This window comes from Helicoverpa zea, chromosome 14 (assembly GCF_022581195.2).
Source record: "Helicoverpa zea isolate HzStark_Cry1AcR chromosome 14, ilHelZeax1.1, whole genome shotgun sequence".
Lineage (NCBI taxonomy): Eukaryota > Metazoa > Arthropoda > Insecta > Lepidoptera > Noctuidae > Helicoverpa > Helicoverpa zea.
The window spans coordinates 4,601,421-4,621,136 of record NC_061465.1 but is presented as its reverse complement, the minus strand read 5'-3'; the positions used below and the strand labels follow the sequence as shown (position 1 = coordinate 4,621,136).

The 19,716-nt window shown below is 35.0% G+C and overlaps 4 protein-coding genes across 6 annotated transcripts in view; 2 read left to right on the top strand and 2 right to left on the bottom strand.

Moving 5' to 3' along the window:
- The window catches only part of LOC124636582 (40S ribosomal protein S19a), a 40,638-nt gene extending 32,141 nt beyond the window's left edge, over window positions 1-8,497 (bottom strand). The window contains exons 1-6 of one of the 3 annotated variants that reach the window (XM_047172736.1): window positions 8,408-8,497; window positions 7,700-7,770; window positions 6,901-7,110; window positions 6,215-6,391; window positions 1,093-1,399; window positions 209-463 (exon numbers count right to left, since the gene is read on the bottom strand). In XM_047172736.1, coding sequence (XP_047028692.1) covers window positions 209-463; window positions 1,093-1,399; window positions 6,215-6,391; window positions 6,901-7,110; window positions 7,700-7,770 — 1,020 coding nt within the window. In that variant the 5' untranslated portion in view covers window positions 8,408-8,497. Of the gene's footprint in view, window positions 1-208; window positions 464-1,092; window positions 1,415-6,177; window positions 6,392-6,900; window positions 7,111-7,699; window positions 7,771-8,314 lie in introns of those variants that run through there. The other 2 variants (XM_047172735.1, XM_047172734.1) reach the window with 2 other exon arrangements.
- A 1,172-nt stretch (window positions 8,498-9,669) lies between these two features.
- On the top strand, window positions 9,670-10,913 carry LOC124636492 (protein lin-52 homolog). The gene is made up of 4 exons (XM_047172599.1): window positions 9,670-9,751; window positions 9,900-10,001; window positions 10,259-10,360; window positions 10,578-10,913. The coding sequence occupies exons 1-4, from the start codon at window positions 9,718-9,720 to the stop codon at window positions 10,718-10,720; spliced, it is 381 nt and encodes a 126-aa protein (XP_047028555.1). The 5' UTR covers window positions 9,670-9,717; the 3' UTR covers window positions 10,721-10,913.
- Window positions 10,830-14,026, bottom strand: LOC124636493 (probable cytochrome P450 301a1, mitochondrial). Its single transcript, XM_047172600.1, has 10 exons — window positions 13,599-14,026; window positions 13,267-13,504; window positions 12,794-12,987; window positions 12,473-12,671; window positions 12,262-12,338; window positions 12,070-12,185; window positions 11,781-11,950; window positions 11,639-11,704; window positions 11,237-11,450; window positions 10,830-11,133 (listed from the first exon to the last, which is right to left on the bottom strand). Exons 1-10 carry the CDS (start codon window positions 13,957-13,959, stop codon window positions 11,023-11,025), a joined length of 1,746 nt encoding a protein of 581 aa, XP_047028556.1. The 5' UTR covers window positions 13,960-14,026; the 3' UTR covers window positions 10,830-11,022.
- Window positions 14,027-14,513: 487 nt separating this feature from the next.
- LOC124636414 (probable N-acetyltransferase san) lies at window positions 14,514-19,035 on the top strand. The gene is made up of 3 exons (XM_047172498.1): window positions 14,514-14,675; window positions 14,819-15,142; window positions 17,876-19,035. The coding sequence occupies exons 1-3, from the start codon at window positions 14,668-14,670 to the stop codon at window positions 18,075-18,077; spliced, it is 534 nt and encodes a 177-aa protein (XP_047028454.1). The 5' UTR covers window positions 14,514-14,667; the 3' UTR covers window positions 18,078-19,035.
- The last annotated feature ends 681 nt before the right edge of the window (window positions 19,036-19,716 follow it).

Genomic DNA, 19,716 nt, shown 5'->3' with positions numbered 1-19,716 from the left:
CAATAAGTTATTTTTAATCTTTGGGGAATCCCCAATACATGAATTACTAGGCAAGCTATTTTTTTTTTTATACTGATTACTTCCTGTTTAATCTATCTACCTTCAAGGCAACCCTTTTTCTTCACTAGCTAGGAAGACATCCTAACTCCTTTCATGTATGTATTGAACTATTTTCAGGTATTCTTCAAACAATAAAAATAATACTCACAAACTCTGGATATTTAGGGTGATTGAAGAATTTATCCAGCTGTGCATATCCACTGTCAGGTCCAGGGCCCAGTCTGAACTCCTCTGTCTTATTGGTGAAGTTCTTGCCATAGTCATAGGAAATGAAGAGAGCTGATGGTGACAAAACTCCTTTGTTCCTTGGACTGGAGTCTCTGGCCAGACAGATGATGACATTACTCCCTTCACCAACCCAATGGACCATCAACTGCTGGTGACTGTCATTGAGATGTGTAGTCTGTGAAACAAATGAGGTCTTAATTGCTTGAGCCAAATTCCACATTTAAATAAAAAGTGAAAGTGGGTTGTTGCTGCTCAGTGCTCATAAAAATATCACTGAATTACATTGTGGTAACAATGGAAAGTATTATTTTTCAAACTTATAATGGGAATATATTATTTTCTGAATCCAATGTTATTATTACAAAAATAACTTCAAAACATAGACATGTTATTTTACTTAGTTTGAAAACATACTAATACATCACTAAAGTGTCCCCTAATCAATTTTATCAGACTGTTTTTACCTTCATAATTTGATAATAGAAAATAGTAAGCATACCTTCACTAGACAATCTAATAGCAAATATTTAAAAACAACCGTAAAAGTGCTTCGTCATTAAACAATTTACGCCTCATTTAACATTAGATTGTTTACTACTTATAAAATGTCTCCTGAAAAACAGTCTCAGACAAAAGACTTTTTCATAAAGACAAGTGATAAAAATAGTAGAAATAGAGCATCTATAATATTGATAAGTAAACAATAGGACAAATCATAAACAGTGCTAAGAATAATACGGGTTCTAGAAATATAAATCAGAGCGGGTAACAAAGGAACAATCAATTAAGGATATAGACCCTTACCCATGTACTTATGTTTTTCTGTACAGTGGGAGTTGTTAGCGTTGTCGCTTCACGTTTTCTCCTTTCCAAACGGGAACTGTCTTCATTCTCGGCGAATCTATTGATAACTTGCAATTTGCCACGGCTCTGGTCCGCATCTTCAGTTACGGATAAAGTGTTACCCGGCGTCCCATACTGACGCAAAGAAACAACGCACGTTAATAAGCACAGTAAAACAGTAAAGCCGATACCACGTCCAAATGCCAACAACATTTTGTAATCACTGCATCTCCAAACACAACCGAGCGAATTCAATATTTCAATGAAACTAAATATAAAGACTAACTGCGCTGAAGTTAGGACGAAGCAGCAGATAATTAGGGACACGAAAAAAGTATCGATGCTTTGTGGTATCGAGTACATTCCAGTTCGATACCGATACTTTTGTACTCGATACTTTGCATTCGATACTTTTACTCAATAAGTACTTTTTCCCAGGTATCGTATCGAATGAAGAATTTAATTTAACAGCGCTTTCTAGCTCACTCGTTGAAAACTTTTTAAGACATTCGTCTTAAAAAAAGAAACGACATTTGATTTCTGGAGCCACCATAAGAAGTTGGCGCACACTAAAAATACAAAATAATAAAGCAAGTTCTTCATCACAGCCTGAAATTTAAAGATGAATTAAGCTACTACTTATCGGCACAGGTTTCGCCACTTTCAGTAGATCCCTTAAAACAATGGGAAGATATGAAAGTAGTATTCCCAAAATTATATAAATTGGCACGAGAATGAATATATATATCAATCCCTGCGACGTCAGTACCTTCAGAACGATTATTTTCTGAAGCACGAAGTACCATCACAAAAATTCGAAACCAAAAGGCTCAACAAACTTCTATTTTTAAGTGACTACGGAGGAGGAATGGGATCTTTAATCTACTACGCGGGTGAAACTGTGGGACACTGCTAGTTTTTAGCATACCTCAAATAACTTAACATTGTTTCCTTTTGCTACATTTTCGATTTGTTTCATTCATTCCATTTTCCATTTTTCTATTAGGTATTCTATTAAATTTGTGTACCAATACCATTTGTTTTTTATGTCCTGCTGAACTGAAGTAAAACTGACATTATTTACTGACTGATATTGACCTAGCAAATTTTGATCTAAAAAGTACTCGATACCTTGAAGTATCGATACTTTTGTTTCGATACTTTAATGAGTACGATACTTTGTTATCGATTCTACTCATGAGTACGGTATCGATACTTTTGCTTCGATACCGTGTCCCTACAGATAATTTTGACATTCTATTGACGTTTATCAAGGGGTTGTGTTGCTATTCATAAAAAATATGTTTACCTTGCAATATTCTATCTAATGTTGACACCTTACATTTTGGTACAAAACTTAATGCAATAATTAATATTATAAATAAAGTGCATCTACACTGTGCAAGTAGCATGTTGTGGCACATGCGCAGGATAAAACGTGCATTTTAAAAACGTGCGGAACTGGCGACACGAGCATGTACCAAAGGAAAATGCATACACGCGTGCTCTTTTGCGTGCGCGCAGTCACTTGCGCATGTTAACTTGCTATAATAGCTACTTCAACCGTGTAGACCCCTTCAACCTTAGGGTGTATCTACACAGTGCAAATGGATTGCGCATGTTGGGGCACATACATTTTAAAAACATGTGCGCATCCAGCGAATCGAGCGTGTACCAAAGAAGGCTACTCACCCGCTTGCTCTGTGCGCGAGGGTCATTTGCGCATGTTAACTACATGCACCGTGTGGAAGCATGTCCATCAGGATTGAGGAGCCACTTTTTGTATCTTAATGAAAATTTGTACATATTTAGTAGTAAGTTAAAAAGTATTGTAGGCTCAATCCTGGAATTTGTAGTATAATAGTTCAAAAGTTATATGAACACAAAGGTGGCTCCTCAATCTAAATATTTGGACTGAGGAGCCACGTTGGAACACAGAAAGTATACGATGTACATTCTTGAAAATTTTGTACGATTTAGTAGTAATTGAGCGCAATGCGTACTAAAAATTTAATTCCAGTACCTTTAATATTTAAGAAGATACAATACTTCTAATGTGGCACCTCAACCCGTAGAATTAAAGTGTGAATTCCCATGAATCGTAAGTGGCAAATTCAAATTACACCCCATAAACATTTAGTAGTAAGTGTGTCTGAATTTGTAGTACATAAACAAAGTAGTAAAACGGAGTGAATTTTGTAAAATAACGTATTTTATGTGGCTCCACAATCCTGACGTTTCTGAAATGAGGAATTGCTTGAGTTACCTGAAATCGGAATGGAATTAAAAAAATAAAGACACTAACATTTAGTATAAATTTCTACTAAATATACATGCACAAATGAAAATTGTATGTATTCAATATCTGATAAAAAATCATCTTTTCCATATTCCTTAAGACGTCGCCATTACGGGTGACCATGTAATATGAATAACATCAGGATAAATAGTTGTCAGCTTCGCCGCCAATTTTTTTTTATATTCTTTATTTTTTTATCTCTAATAATTGTCGTCAATCGTCGTGCTGAGTTCCTCTGTATGATCTCTATAATTCTCATTTAGTGCAGCTGACAATTTTACTAAACGTGCATGATTTTTCTAAAATGTTTTGATGTAGCAAAAATGTTCATCAATCAGTTATTAAAACTGCAATATCAGTTTCCTGAACATCACTTGGAAAACTTGCTATTCAAAACACCGACAAAGTTTCTACTAGGAATTAGTCCAGAACAAGGCTTTAATAACTTTCTTAGCAATTCTCCAAAATTAAAATTAAGAATAGATACGCATGCTTGGCAAACCCTTTTGATGCTAGTAGTTAATTCCAGTCATTAAAACCTTTTGAAACTCACATAAAGTTCTTAAAACCAAGATTTGACATAGGTGCCCGCTTTTTTGCAAAAGAGTGTATTTTAAATACCGTCAGTGGCAGTTGTGGAAAGTCTTTACCAATATAAATAAAATGTCGCCTAACACAAGGTAGCTGCTATCAACCGTTAAGGAGTTCCCTAAACGAACTTGTCTTCATTGTCAGGTCTGATATGGTACTCATAACATATTTCGGTGTAAAGATCTCGTCAATACGAAGCCAATGAGCCCAAACACTTGGCAGTTGCTATATGCCGATACGGAGTTCCCTTGATTTTCTGTCGCCTCCATCATCAGGTAAGATCCAAACCTTCACGGTCATATCACGAATAACCTGTTAGCTATGGGACAAAACTGCGAGTAGAAAGAAAAAAAAAACATATCGGTCCAGGCGTCTTCGAGGAAGCGAGTAACAAAGAAAATAACAAGTGACTGAGAACCTGCTCCTTTTTTTAAAGTCGGTTACAACAACGCAGCGAATATCTGTTTCATATGTAATGCTGTCATTATTAAAAAAAAAATGCAAAGCATCGAATTTACGGACAATGAAAATCAAATCCATTGGCACTACGAAATACTAGGCAGTATGGTTGTAACACTTTAGCCTTCATTTGGAACATTACACCGCTACAGCAATGTTGAATGACAAAGCAAGTTTATTAAATACTTTATTAAGTACTTTTGTATTTAATAATATTTTGTCATTCACGAGGCGGAATAGCAATAAATGCGTTTGCCTACAGAGGTTTAATAAAAAATTGGCGGCAAAGCCGAGAACTACCTATTTATCCTGATTTTTATTCATATTACATGGTCACCCGTAATGGCGACGTCTTAAGGAATATGGAAAAGATGATTTTTTATCAGATATTGAATACATACAATTTTCATTTGTGCATGTATATTTAGTAGAAATTTATACTAAATGTTAGTGTCTTTATTTTTTTAATTCCATTCCGATTTCAGGTAACTCAAGCAATTCCTCATTTCAGAAACGTCAGGATTGAGGAGCCACATAAAATACGTTATTTTACAAAATTCACTCCGTTTTACTACTTTGTTTATGTACTACAAATTCAGACACACTTACTACTAAATGTTTATGGGGTGTAATTTGAATTTGCCACTTACGATTCATGGGAATTCACACTTTCATTGTACGGGTTGAGGTGCCACATTAAAAGTATTGTATCTTCTTAACTATTAAAGGTTCTGGAATTAAATTTTTAGTACGCATTGCGCTCAATTACTAATAAATCATACAAAATTTTCAAGAATGTACATCGTATACTTTCTGTGTTCCAACGTGGCTCCTCAGTCCAAATATTTAGATTGAGGAGCCACCTTTGTGTTCATATAACTTTTGAACTATTATACTACAAATTCCAAGATTGAGCCTACAATACTTTTTAACTTACTACTAAATATGTACAAAATTTCATTAAGATACAAAAAGTGGCTCCTCAATCCTGATGGACATGTGGAAGCACCCTAAATCAAATGAGATTGACGATTTAGATAAGAAAATCAGGTTTCTTATTTGATTAATTGGACGTTCAATTATCTCATTAAGAAGCTTTGATACTCGACACACTGTTCGATCGATTATAATGGAAATAGTTACTCCCGAAACTCAACGACGGTAGACAGGCAACGACTGCCTATCTACCGAACTTCAACCCAATTTCTCTTGTAAAACACTCAGCTGCACGCAGGAAGCAGACTCCAACATAGTTTGAAAAAGGCTGGGCATCTAAGTGTTATTTATTAATGCACTTTCATATCTTTGAAAATGTATATCGCCAAAGACCACAAACCGAGTACGATACGAACCCAGTTCGTAGTCTTTTCATGCATACGTCCATCACGGGCTCTTGGACTTGGCGTCACTTGGTTTTTGCACGGCAAGTGCCGAAAATTCTCAACCTTTCCTTTATCATTCCTTCCCACAACCCCTTTTTGCAATTGAATCACAAATCCTCATTTCATAGATTCTTTTGTCTACCTCCCCCCACTTTTCTGTCCAGTGTCCATAATTATTATAGATAGGCGAATTAATTTGTGATGTCACACTAGACTTCAGTCAAAGGTTGAACAAACACTATTACACTGGTGCTACTCTCAACAAAAACAATGAAACTTGCTTTTCTATGAACCTATGATAATGAAGAACAGAAGTAAGATTTTATAATTTTTTTATTAGTCATAAAATTACAGAACGATGACTTGCTGCTTAGCGGCCTGCTTGGCCTTTAGGCGGACTTGAGCGGCGATTCTGTCAAGATCACGCCTGCCCTGAACAGTGAGGATGCGACCACCATCTTGGACCTTCTCAACCATTTTCAGGGCCTCAAGGGCTTGAAGGGCTTTGCGGGCGATGCTGCCTGATGACCTGAAAAACACAAAAAATATAATTTGGTTAATAATTACAAGTATACGTAGGTCTATTGATAAAAAAATACAGAATGTATAATGAAAACTAGCCTTCTATTAGTCTCACCCAAGGCAATTTTCATTATTGTATATTGAATATTCACTGTGCAATTTGAGTACTAATGCAATAAAAAATTCCTGGAATGATTTATTAAAAATGTATTTCAGAGATAAAAACATAGAGAAGTTTTCAGGAACTAGGTAAGCTCTTTTACTACCATAAACCAGTTGTATGGCACAGATAAACATGAGACACAATTGATTTTCTATCATTCTATAATTAGCGGCAGGGAAGCAGTTAAGGAAGTAAGGAAAACATTAATAGCTTGAACCATCTATTACAAAGTATGTAAATCTGGGGCCATTTTACAACAAATACATGATAATTCACTACAAAAAGTAAATGACGGCCCCATACTAGGACTGTAAGTAAAACCTACATCACTAGATACAAAAACAATCAATTACCTGCAGAAATGTGAGGGTGTGACTCCATTGCGTTTGCGACCACCGAAGATCTTGGTGACAGTCTTGACTCCAACTGGGGAACGGATGTAGATGTGACGGAGGATGGCAGCACATCTGACGTAGAACCAGTCGGGGTCGTAGGGAGCCAGTTCCTTGAAGCGACCAGTCTTCACCAGGTCCATGTGTTCTGGCACCTTGACCTTGCCCGTCCTGGAAAGGTAGGAATTTATAAAGTTATTATTTGGATCATATTTTACAATCTTTCAGTGTCTACATCCTACTCAACTATGATAAGAAGAGAAAGATTATGTTAAAATAGTGGATTTTAAAAGACAATTATTTGTTTTGGTGTGATAATAATTGTATCATTTTATTATTTATAATTATATCACAGGCTTCAAACCATAGGTATATGCGAAAATGTTAGTTTTGATAGATACATGTTCTTAAATGGCAGTATTTGATATCACCACAGTTTATCTAAATACAAAAACATAATAAACTGGTTCACACAAAAAAAAATATTTCCTGAAAAGAGTTTAAAGGATACTCTGCTATGGTACGAAGCTTAGGATATGACAAAACAAGGTTTTCCTTTTGATTGCTTAGGTAATTGAGTTGAGATCAGATGATGAGGCAGTCACTGGATGTAAACTAGTAGTACTACTAGTAGTTGCATGCACATAATCTGGTCAGTGGGTTGTCCAACCCGAACATAGTTGAAAATATTCTAGGCAGTAGGCATAAGATATTCTATATACTATATACTATCGGTAGAAAATAAAGGAAACATAATTACTTTTTCAGATGGGCAGCGACGGTCTTGACGACCTTGTCCTGTTCAACATCCTTCAATGTGACGGAACGCATCTGGAATTAACAAAATAACAACCATTTAATAATGTTACTATTATAGCTTGATGTTAATGGTAACAATCAACCTTACAGGCACAACTTATAATATACGAAGATACTGGAATATCAAATGTCTGAAAAATAAATATCTGAAACTCCCATGCCTGGATACATTACTGTGCCAGAACAAACAATAATAGTATCTTTATAAAATCGGTTTCTGTTCGTAAGCAATAACATCAGCAAATAGATTTTTTTTAATTTTAGGCTCTACGGTGTTTACTCCAATGCCGACATCATTAAAAAGTGAGGTTATGATCTAGCGACTAGCACCATCACAATTTCTCTAATGCTAGTAAAATTTAATAAAAGAAAAATAAATAAATTGATCGTGGAATAGGACACGTAGAGATCACATTTTCACTGATTCAAATTTTCCTTCAGTTGAAACTTTTACGAATACAACATGACACTTCTTGGGGCGCATTGCGGGGCACTTTTTATTAAGTTTTTTCGATGGCCGTCGGTTAAGACTGGTACATAATTTTACGAATCTCACCTTGGGCAACTAACTTTATCAATTATAACACTTTATTCTACAATCATATAAATAATTCACAAATAAACCATGTGGCTTTTCCTAAAAACCCACCTTGCCTTGTGTTGGCAACCGGAAGAAAGAATTTAAAAAAATATTACAGTGTTGACATCACTAATTAGGAAATGGTACCAACAACTGTTAAAGTATAGTAGAAAATAAATTTCTGGACATCTCTGTAGGTATTCCAATGCTTTTAATTAAACTGATTGTATGCTTTCTGCAGAATTATCTTTCTCAAATATATTAACATTTTTGTATAGCTTTGCTATTGAGAACTTTGATTACTAAATAGTAGATTTCTGGATATTCCTGAGTCTTGGCACACCAAAGATAAAAAAAAAACTAAGGCCAAGACTGCATGCTATGAGAGTCATACAGAGAGAGAGAGAGATATACTAAAGACTGATTGTAAAGTTTTTAATACGCTTATTGATTAATTGATTACGATAATGGTCGTACTGAAATATTAACTAAAGCTAAATAGTAATAGGAACAACATTTCTTACTCTCTGTGGAGATCTAAGGGAGAGGCCAATGTTCAGCAGTGGACGTCCTATGGCTGAGATGATGAATGATGATGATAAATACATGCCAGAGGCACACAGACAAAAATGACATACTTGGTTTCATATCCTTATGTTTATATATTTTGAAAAGCTAAAGTAAATAAAAAATATTCCTTAATTTATCTCTTGCAAACATTCAGCGATTTGCTTTCACGTACAGCATGAGGAACTGAAATTCCAAAGCATCACAATGCAAGCGGTGAATGAACCATCATAACGACCAACTGCAAACGACAATGAAGATAAAAGTTAGGATAGAATACCTACTTAAGTAAACTTACTTAAGAGGGTGTCAAAATCGACTGAGTCTAAAGCAACGCTAGAGCTTGCAGTATAGATACCGGCACGGATATTGAGCTCTCGGTGGAAGAGTGGGGATCGCTTTGCGCACTGTACACATAAGGCAATAAACCAATAAATCACTTCTGAGCAGGTGAAGGTCAGGGCTCAATATCCGTGCCGATAACTATACATGTAAGAACTGTTAAGAGCCTGTTCTTTATAGTCGGTCGCATGTCGTCAGTTATTTAACCAACACCGAAACCAGGCTCTGCTCAGGATGGAAACCAGATTGACATGGACTTAACAGGCTTTTAGAGGAAATAATCTATTCAGTTATGATGATTTTAAGAAGCAACGATATCGGCAAAGCAAGCAAATTTAGTCGATTTACTTAAATAATACGGCATGTACTACACCTTATAGACGTAAGTTGTCTATGGATTTCTTCATTTTATTCGATTTTGCTAATGGCAAAGTCTATGGATTACGAATTGTCAAAGATAAGATTGGAAAATGGCCGCGAAACAAAATCCTATTGTTCAAGAAGGTTAATTTTCGATATTATAAGTTTCATTCTGCTATATGTGCCTTAATTCTACTCTCGGTTAATGCCTCTTCAAATATTCTAGCAGATACGCTGCTTTTAATCCCACCAATTCTAGGTTTTATTGTTATTTACGGGTGTGTTGTTTCAGAACAAGCAGCATCTGATGATATTCCATTGACGTCCTTAGAAGAAAGCTTGTTTAGTGCGGAGAAACTTGATCGTGCTTCTCCTGAATTGTGGCCTGAGCAAAGTAAGATAGAATTTGTTGAGTGCAACTTGAAAAACGTGCGATTTTTGCAAAAAATAATCAACAAAGTTTTCAAAAATCGCGCGAAATTTATTTACGTTCCTAATGTTGTCATTCTGTTCTTTTAGCATGATTTCATTTTATTCTGGCATTTCGGTTATAAACGACCAGTTTTTGAACTCAATCAGCAATGAGTGACGATAATATTAATGTAGTGAATTCTGACGAAGGATCCCAATGTTCAACTTCATCATTTGCAGTTCCAGGCGTGTCGGAATTTGCTCCTTTGCCGAGCGCTAATCAATCACCTCCGTCATGGAGCAAAGGTGCTGCCACTAAAGAGGATTACACTTATATGCAGCGTAAGTTTATCTTATTAGAATAACATATAAGCCAATAGTGCTCTTGAAATGAAAATCTGTAATTATAGCCTAGGACACCGTGACTGTCGAGTGCTTACGTGATTTCGTTAGTGTGATGTGTTTTGGTTTTCTTAGAGCGCACATTTTCTGTCCACTGTTAGTGATCACTATCTAGATCGGGATTTCAATATGATTGTCAGAGTTCTATTATTTACAGAATTGGGATCACTGTCCACAAGTGGTCTTATCATGGAAGTGAAGAAGCTACATGACCTTGCTTACCAGTTGGGGCTTGAAGAGGCTAAGGAGATGACCAGAGGAAAGTACTTGAATATCTTCTCTTCAAGACGACATCGATAGTCACTATGTAACATACAGATAGGTAATTTTAAGAACTATAGTATAACTATATATAATGCATTCTTTTTAAACCTAACATATTATTGGGAACTCGAAATGAAACGCTAATAATTTTTAAACTTTTTATTATATAAATTTGTTTAAGAACACCTACAATGTAAATTAGTAGACGCTAATAAACTATTTAAGTTTACAAGGTATTTTAACTGAAATATTACCACTGGCAACTGGATATTGTTATTATGGAATAAGCCACTAAGGAGATGGCAAAATTTGGGTCATCATTGTTTTAGTGAAAAGGTTTACAATCTGTCCACAAATCTCACTTTCAGGGCCTTATTGGGTCTGGATATAAAACTTCTTGTTGATCCAACATCTCCATAATGATATTCAAGTTTATATTTTTGGATAATCTGGAAGTACAACACACGGTAGTGAAAGATTCAATCATAATTCACACATTCGCTTTCAGTGAACCTGCTTAGCAGGATCCTCAAAATTCTCTGACAAACTTACTCTGAGGGTAAGCAGTGACATCATGGTTTCTGCAATGTTTTGACCCAAACACTTCCGGGCTCCAAAACCGAATGGAATGGAGGCAAATGCATGGTATTCTTTTGCATCTCCCTTCAACCATCTCTCCGGGTAGAATACGGATGCATCATCATAGTTGCCTTCTTTCAGCGAAGCATCTTGAGTAGACATTATTATGAGAGTGCCACGAGGGATACTGTGAATATAAATTTGATGGTGTTAAGATTGCTTTTGAATCTAATTAACAGTGTGCAGGTTTAATTTCAACCATGCCAACTTAACGAAAATCTGTCAAATACATAGGGCATTAATAGTGTACAAGTTGTTGGTTCAGACAGAATAGATTAGTAATAAGCTTGTATGACGTATTTCATTTGTACTCACTTATATCTGTCTATAGTTATATTTTTCGGCAGAATCCGAGTCAGCACTGGAATGGGAGGAACTAATCTGTAAGACGAAGCGGAAACATATTACAATAAGGCCATTTAGTTAGAAGTTTCTCTAGTACTATGCTTCTGCTAACCGTAAGGACTCCTTTATGCAGGCTTGAAGATAAGGCGTTAGTTCCGTAATCTTCGACAAGTCGTTAATGCTCAAATTGGCGCCAACTTTGTCTATTTCATCGTATAGTATCCTTTGCGCTCTTTGATACTTAGCTATGTAATACAAAAGGAATGACATAGAAGAAGTAATCTGCAAGAAAATTGTCTCTATTAGTTATTTTTTTCACAACTTCTTAAAATAATTTACATGTAAATGTAGTCTAGACATGTTTAATTAGAAAATAGCTTTCTAAAGTACTTTGATCTTACAGTGTTTACTCCAATAAGAAGCATGTCCATTATAATAGTAGAAATATCTTCAGCATTCATTTTGTCTTCGCCCATCAGCATAGCATTGATCACACAGTTCTTATCTGTAGGAAAGGCTAATCTTAAAGTCAGGCATTACTGTTTACTGGCTGTATTTAGACTTAATTTTGATCTTTGAGATATAATACTTACTGAAATCAGTATTTGCATCTTTTGATGCTTGAAAAGAGAGAGCTTGTTCCGCTTCTATAACATGTTTTCCAATTAGGCTGTAAACGAAGCTAAATTGTTATCTCGTGTATTGCGTACCTAATTATACTATATTATTGTAAAGCTGAAGAGTTTGTTTGATATACGATAACGAATATGTATGTACGGAACCCTCAAAAAATACTGTACATACTTGTCTAAGCTGTCGCAGTATTTGACGAGAGAGTTCCATGCGGGGGTCGGGAACAGCTTCCAAAAGTGGAGGCCGGACTCGCATTTGATGATGGCGTCAGTCGCCTTCTCCAAGCTGTGGTAGAGCCACGACATATCGCACTGACTGTACACCAGCTCTGTGTCTAGCATCGTGAACCTCTTCGAGAAAAGCACTAATCCTGCAAGTAAGAAAGTGCATTGTAAGTACTTACCTATATGAGGAGGTTGAACTGAAAACTGGCTACCAAAAGGACCTTAGCTCGGTTAAAAGTACAAAATAATATGTAATTCAAAATCTTACCCATACAATCGAAGGCCCACTTGTGGAGCTCCTTATACAGATCCTTTGAAATCTCGTCTTGATAGTTTCGAATATTGTATATCTTGGTCGTGAAATTTTCGCACACGTCGTTGATTCCACTGATGTGGTGTGAGATAGAGTTATTTAGTGGTGCGAGCACAACTGCCCTTTGACGATTCCATTCTTCTCCTTGACTGTTACGCAAGAAATGTAGAATTAAAAGTATATACTATCCTAGGATGGTGCTGCATTGCATTATATTAGCTACTTTGTAAAATATTTCATTCCATAATTCGTCTAGCTTTTTTCAAACTAGGTACCTATATAGTACCTGTAACTAGCCTTCCGAAACGCGGGAAATAATAGTTTATGACTACTACGTATCAAATATGGTCCACTTTAAACGGACCGACTGCGGCGTCAAGCGTTGCTTAAGTTCACGATCTCTTTATACTTATTGCAAGGAAACTTACACGGAATACAGTCCACCGTAAACGAGGCTCCTGTGCTCCGATCTATATTTCTCCAGAGAGTCCAAGGTTGACCTTATAGGATACTCTCCTTCCATAGTATAAACTTTCTGGATATGCTCGGGGTGATTTATCAAGACTATATCCCCTCCCACGGGACTAACAAACCGGACTACAGGCCCGTACTCGTCGAAAAGGGCGGAAAGGTTCTTCAGCGGTTTCTTTGTGTTTAAATATGTGCCTGTAAGTATACTTATTTGTGAGTAACTATATATTTAGTTATAATATTACATTATACATAGAAACACGGCCCATGAAGTACAAAAACTACTTACTCATGTTAAGTGCTATAGTGAGCACGCCAACTGTGAGTTGGGTACCAATTTCTGAAAGGTAGTGACGAAAATTTGATATGTATTTCAAAGCTCTGGGTCCAGGTACGTCATCGAATGAAAGCACAATGGGTTCCTTATTCGTAAGCACCATAGGCATCACCCTAGTTGCTGGGAATATTTCGTTCATTAGAGGATCTTTGTCGGATATACCAACAGAAGCTGAGCATGCCTTATTGGTATTCAGTTCTTGACTTTGAAGCTTTTGAGTCTGCAATATTGCCTTTTCATAACATCTTTTTTGGATATTAGCCAATCCTAATCTGACGTACGGTTGAACATTTCGCAATTGATTTAGATACATTTTTGTAACTTTTATCTTACTCCCTTTCCTGAAATTATTCACCGTTACAGGGTGTCGGTATTTTGACAAACAAAAACAATCGAAAGCCGAATTTATTTGAATTTGGCGCCTCAGCCTCATACCTTCATACTTTTGTTGTCTATGAGTGAATAGTAAATACCGAGAAGTAATAAGATTTGATTATGTGGAAAATGTTAGCATCAAAAGAATCTTAATATTTTTTCTTGGATTTTAATCCAATGAAATCGTGAAAAATAATAAACCCACAAATGAAATGGATTGTAGATGGTATTGCAAAATGTTTCTGGACGAAGAAGTGGTGTTACCCTGCAAAAGTATTGTTTTAACGTTTGGTAGATTTTAAATGCAGATAAGGTTTCTCCTTGCAAAATAATTGTATTTAAAACTGACTGTGGAGAAGGAATATGAAAAAAGATCAAAATGAATTGAATGTTTAATAAATCAAAATAAAATTAGTAATATTCGATCATTATTCCTGATATAAATTGTAATTTGAAATCTTAAGAATAAAATTCTACTAAACTGTCAAATCTCGATTGAATAAATTGTCGCTTGAGCGAAGATTAGCGAAGCGAAAGAGCGAGCGAGCGAGCTAAACTAGTAGATGGCGGGAGTGATCTCGTGTGATATAACTGTGTTAGATTAGTTTTTAAATTGTAGTGTTTAATTTCTAGTATAGTTATTAAAATGACTAGGTAAGCTATTTGTCAATTATATTGTTCTCCATCGCGTTCCTAAAAATAACCTGCGTCGTAATAAATGGTACCAGAATGAAGCACAATGTCCGTCCCGTATATCAAGCGATTTTAGATAAATTTTAACACATTTCCCTTTTCAGAGCTAAAATAGAACTGGGCGACGTAACCCCACATAATATAAAGCAACTGAAGAAGTTGAACACAGTCGTATTTCCAGTGTCTTACAACGACAAATTCTACAAAGATGTATTAGAAGCAGGTGAACTGGCCAAGTTAGCATATTACAATGATATCGTGGTGGGAGCAGTGTGCTGTAGAATAGACACGTCGGAGAACTCGCGGCGGCTTTATATTATGACACTGGGGTGCTTGTACCCATACAGAAGATTGGGCATTGGAACTCTTATGGTGGAACATGTGCTCAAGTATGTGGAACAGGACGGCAATTTCGACAGCATTTTCTTGTAAGTACACATTATTATACATCTCATGGTTCACAAAGTCTTATTTATCATGCGTTTTATATGATTTTAGCATGTATATTAATAGATTGAAGGTTATGAATCTTTATGAGTAGGTACTGCTAACCAAGTCACTGTCACATTTTATTATGTTTATCAGTATATGTATAAACATGGCCAGTACAGTTAAATAGGATTTCACTTATCAGTAAATTGATTCTTGAAGTAACAATCTAAATAGCCTGGTATTTATAGACCAATATTGTTAAACAATATGCCATTAGGCCATTTACCAACAAATCATGTCAAGGACATGCAGTACAAGAAATGAAAAAGTTAAGCCTACATCAATCATTCATATACATCCCATACAAAGTATTCTGACCAAGAAACTGGTCATATCATAAAAAGGTTGACACTAATAATTAGCTTCAAACATTAATTAGCAGCTGATAAGAAACAGAAAAATATTAATTTGTGGTTACATATTGTAGTAAGTAATGAAGTGGATTATTTTGTTAAAATCCACTCAAAATAAAAAGGCTTCCCTTATATTATAATTTGATACATTAATATAACAATAGTTTGTAGAAAATACCGATGTTACATATTACTCGGTTAAAATTGGATACAAAGCAGAAATTAGCATAATCATCAAAACTGATAATAATTTTATTGAATCTTAGTATTCAAGTTAAGGATTAATTTTGAAGCTGCTTCATTGTAAAATCTCTTGCTCGATTTACTTGTAGCACCCGGATCTAGTTTACTATCAAGTGATAAAAACTATTAAACTAATATTAATATGTATCATCCAAACCCACACACTTTCACATCTTCTTATATATAAAAATGAATTGCTGTTCCTTAGTCTGACTAAAACTCGAGAACGGCCTAACCAATTTGGCTTTTTTTGATTTTAAAATATTTGTAAAGGTGCAGGGAAGGTTTAAACAACACAAAGATCACGGGGTCAGCTAGTTTGAAATAGATATTAGTTGGAACAATTGATTGATTGTAGCTAACCAGCTGTTTCCCATACCTGGATAAAATATAGCCTTTGGAGTAGTTAGAGTACAAACAAAATGATTTCCTTTCTTCATAATACAAGTATGAAATGACTATGTCTTGTTGTTAAAAACCAATAAATAGCCTATACTTGTACAAACATGTCGCAAATGGAGTAATGAACACTATGTTCTAAATTCAATTTACTTTGTCATTCTACTAGAGGATATAAACAGCTTTTGCACTTAGATTGACGGCAGCAAAGAACAAAAAGACAACTACATTTTGCCAAAATTAACTTTTTTGCTTATCTGAATTCAGAATTCTTTATTTTATCTGGTGAAATTTTCTTTTCCCAAAAAAAAATAAAACATTTTTATGTGTATTTTGTTGCATAAGTAAATGAAGACTTTTACACTTTTTTTTACAAAGCAACGAAGTACTAACATCTATAATTGTCCGTATGTGCGTCGTACAATTCAGCAAGCCACTTACTATAAACCAAGATATTATTATTGTAATGTGACCGTTTCATCACTGGGCGGTTGACTTTTTTAAACTTACAACCAATACGTCAACAAATCATTCTTCTACCTTTCATAATAATATTCCAAAATAGTGTTCGAAAAATGAATAGTAATTAAAAAGTCCTACGTAGAAGCGAATACATGGCAGTTGACTCGAGTTACTTCTTTATATGTGCGTTGTAGAAAAAGACATCTGCAGTAATTCATTTATTTTTTATTTTTTTTATTTATTCCTTTATTTCAGGCAACTAAGGCCCATAAAAATACAAATACAATACATATATCGTACATTACAATACTTATATCGTACATTACCTACATAAAAATTCACCATATCAATATACATGTATATACAATACTATATCTATAAAAACTTAAACATACTATAAATACATAACAAATATTCTTAAAACTATAATTACTAAATATTATATTATTACTTAAAATATAATTTGTAAAATGGATGTCACTAACTGCTGCGAAATATTATCTTAATTACTTATCAAATTTGAAGAACCTAGCATTCTTAAAGTAAAAGTTATCAAACTTTCTCCTTAAAACACTCTCCTGGAAACCAATGATTTCGTAGATATCCGTTTGTTCTTTGCTGGCGTCGAGATATTGAAGAGCGAAACTAATTGTTCCAAAGGCTTATAACAGATGCTATTCATATTTCTTCAAAGCAGTAAAATTTTACAATGCTGATGGTCTTATTATCCGTTTTGCTGTTTTCCGTAGAGTAAAATGTGGTGTAGTTTTGCTTCCAGTCCACAGTCATAGTCACAAAATATGTTTAAAAAAAAACATAAGTATATAAGGCATTTATAAGTATATAGGCCATTCTGATGATAGCAATATCTGTCTCATTTCAAGTCTCATGTCAAGCATATAATAGGCCACATTTTATTTACACTTTTAAATCTTCATACTTTAACTTACATAAGGAACAGCTTAACTTGAAATCTCATCAACATTCATCAATTAATAAATGAGTTTTCTTCATATTCATGTGTTTCTGGTTGTTTTTCTCACAGTTTCAACATTTAGTTTGCCTTTTTCTCAATCTTTTAATTTCCACAATGGAGAACTCTCCATTGCTAATAAACATTCATCACATGTAATTTTCCACGATTATTTTGAACGTCGCGTCGTCACTTGAGTATTGTACAAGTATCATAAACTAGTATTTTCCTTTTTTCAGGCATGTTCAGGTGAACAATGAGGGAGCAATAGATTTCTATAAGAAGTTTGGATTCGAGATTGTGGAGACTAAGGAGCACTATTACAAGAGGATAGAGCCAGCCGATGCTCATGTACTACAGAAGACGATCAGACAGCCACAACCCCCCATACCTTTACTAAATGGCACGGTACCACATGCAAAGACCAACGGACATGATTGAATACACAGCTACACCCTAAACTTGTACTTGTAAAGCCTCAGCTCGGTTGTTAACGTGAAACAAGTGATAACATAAATGTGTAAGAATCATAATAAAAACACTGTGTGCACAGGATTGATTACATTAAGATATATGTATTGTAAAGGATGGGTTAATCAGTAAGTTGTGGTTGTGGACGCATGAGGCCATAAATATAGTACTAGAAATGACTGATATTCCATTCAGTATCATATATGTTGTACAGAATATGTTCATAATAAAACATATTTAATAAATGTATTGACTACATTTCAATATGCATTACTGTCTAGTACTCTTTACAAGTATCTCTATGACTTTTTAAACTAGCATTCAACTTGTAAATTGACCCTTTTCATCATTTAAATAAGTGTATGTAAAGTAATGGATAATGCTTAGCTCTAGACATTCTTTTAACTATATCAGACATAAAAATTCTGTCAGTTTTTGTATATTGCGTATTGTCAACTACTTGTATATTGTGGTATTTAATAATGTAGTCATGAACTCTCTGTTTTTAAATTATTGTTCTCGAATCCAGGACGGAAATGTGTTAATAATCACCTCGCAATTAATTGGTATTTCATATCAATGCATTTGTTTTTCTAGCTATGAGGAAAGTGAGGGTTTTGATAAACTGTACTATTGAACCAAACATTTTTTATCGAATGCTTATTCTTCGCACGACATAAATAAATTTTATTTAATTAATGTTGAGTTGTACTGAAATTTTTGTTTTGTTAAGATTTTACATGGTCTAATAGCTAAATAAAGTTTTATTTCTAAAGGACATCTGTAAGTAGTCATTGTATCATATTGTTGTTACCAAAAAGTCAATTGTCGACCCCTTTCAAGTCTTCTCTGTAAACGATAATGTTTGTTAAACATCATGTTCACTGCAACCTTAGCATTATTAGTATAATAAACATGATTAACATTTTATGGTATTTCAATTTAACCAGAATGCGTTTTTGCGATTTTTTTCATATGAGTTATGGAAGTAGCCGTGCAAACGGGAGTTGAACTGCCGTTGCTTGCTGCGCCAAACATGTTTTGAGTACTATGTCCAACAAACGATTCTACTTTCAACACTCATCAACTTTCATGTACTTAACACAAACTACGAGAGTGTGTATATTGTAGTCTTTGTACGTGCATACAATCTTCACACGTTCATCTCATCATACTCCAGACACGTACTGATAGTACCCATAGTCCTTTCATCCACAAACCAATCACATATCTTGCCATCGAAGAATGCGTTGTAGCAAACCGCAGAGAGCCAGACAACTGAATAAGTGGTAATCGTATCAGACTTCTGTCCAGAGGCGAGGGGATTGCATCACGATTCCTATTGTGCGTTGCAGTAAGGACTTCCACGGAAATGATTAGATGTGATGTCGTTCCCTTTTGTGTGGTTACGTGTGGCACAACCCTTATATCGTAGGTACAGCTGGTCTAAAAAATATTACCACTCTGAAGTCGGTAGTAGATTTTTCGTACATTTTGGTTAGCGTGATGCAGCTTGCAGCTTGAAGAACTCGCAGATCTTCGGAGTGGCAACCTAATTCAAAATTCCGATTCTCCTAATTTTACGACATAGGATTCACATTCGACTGAG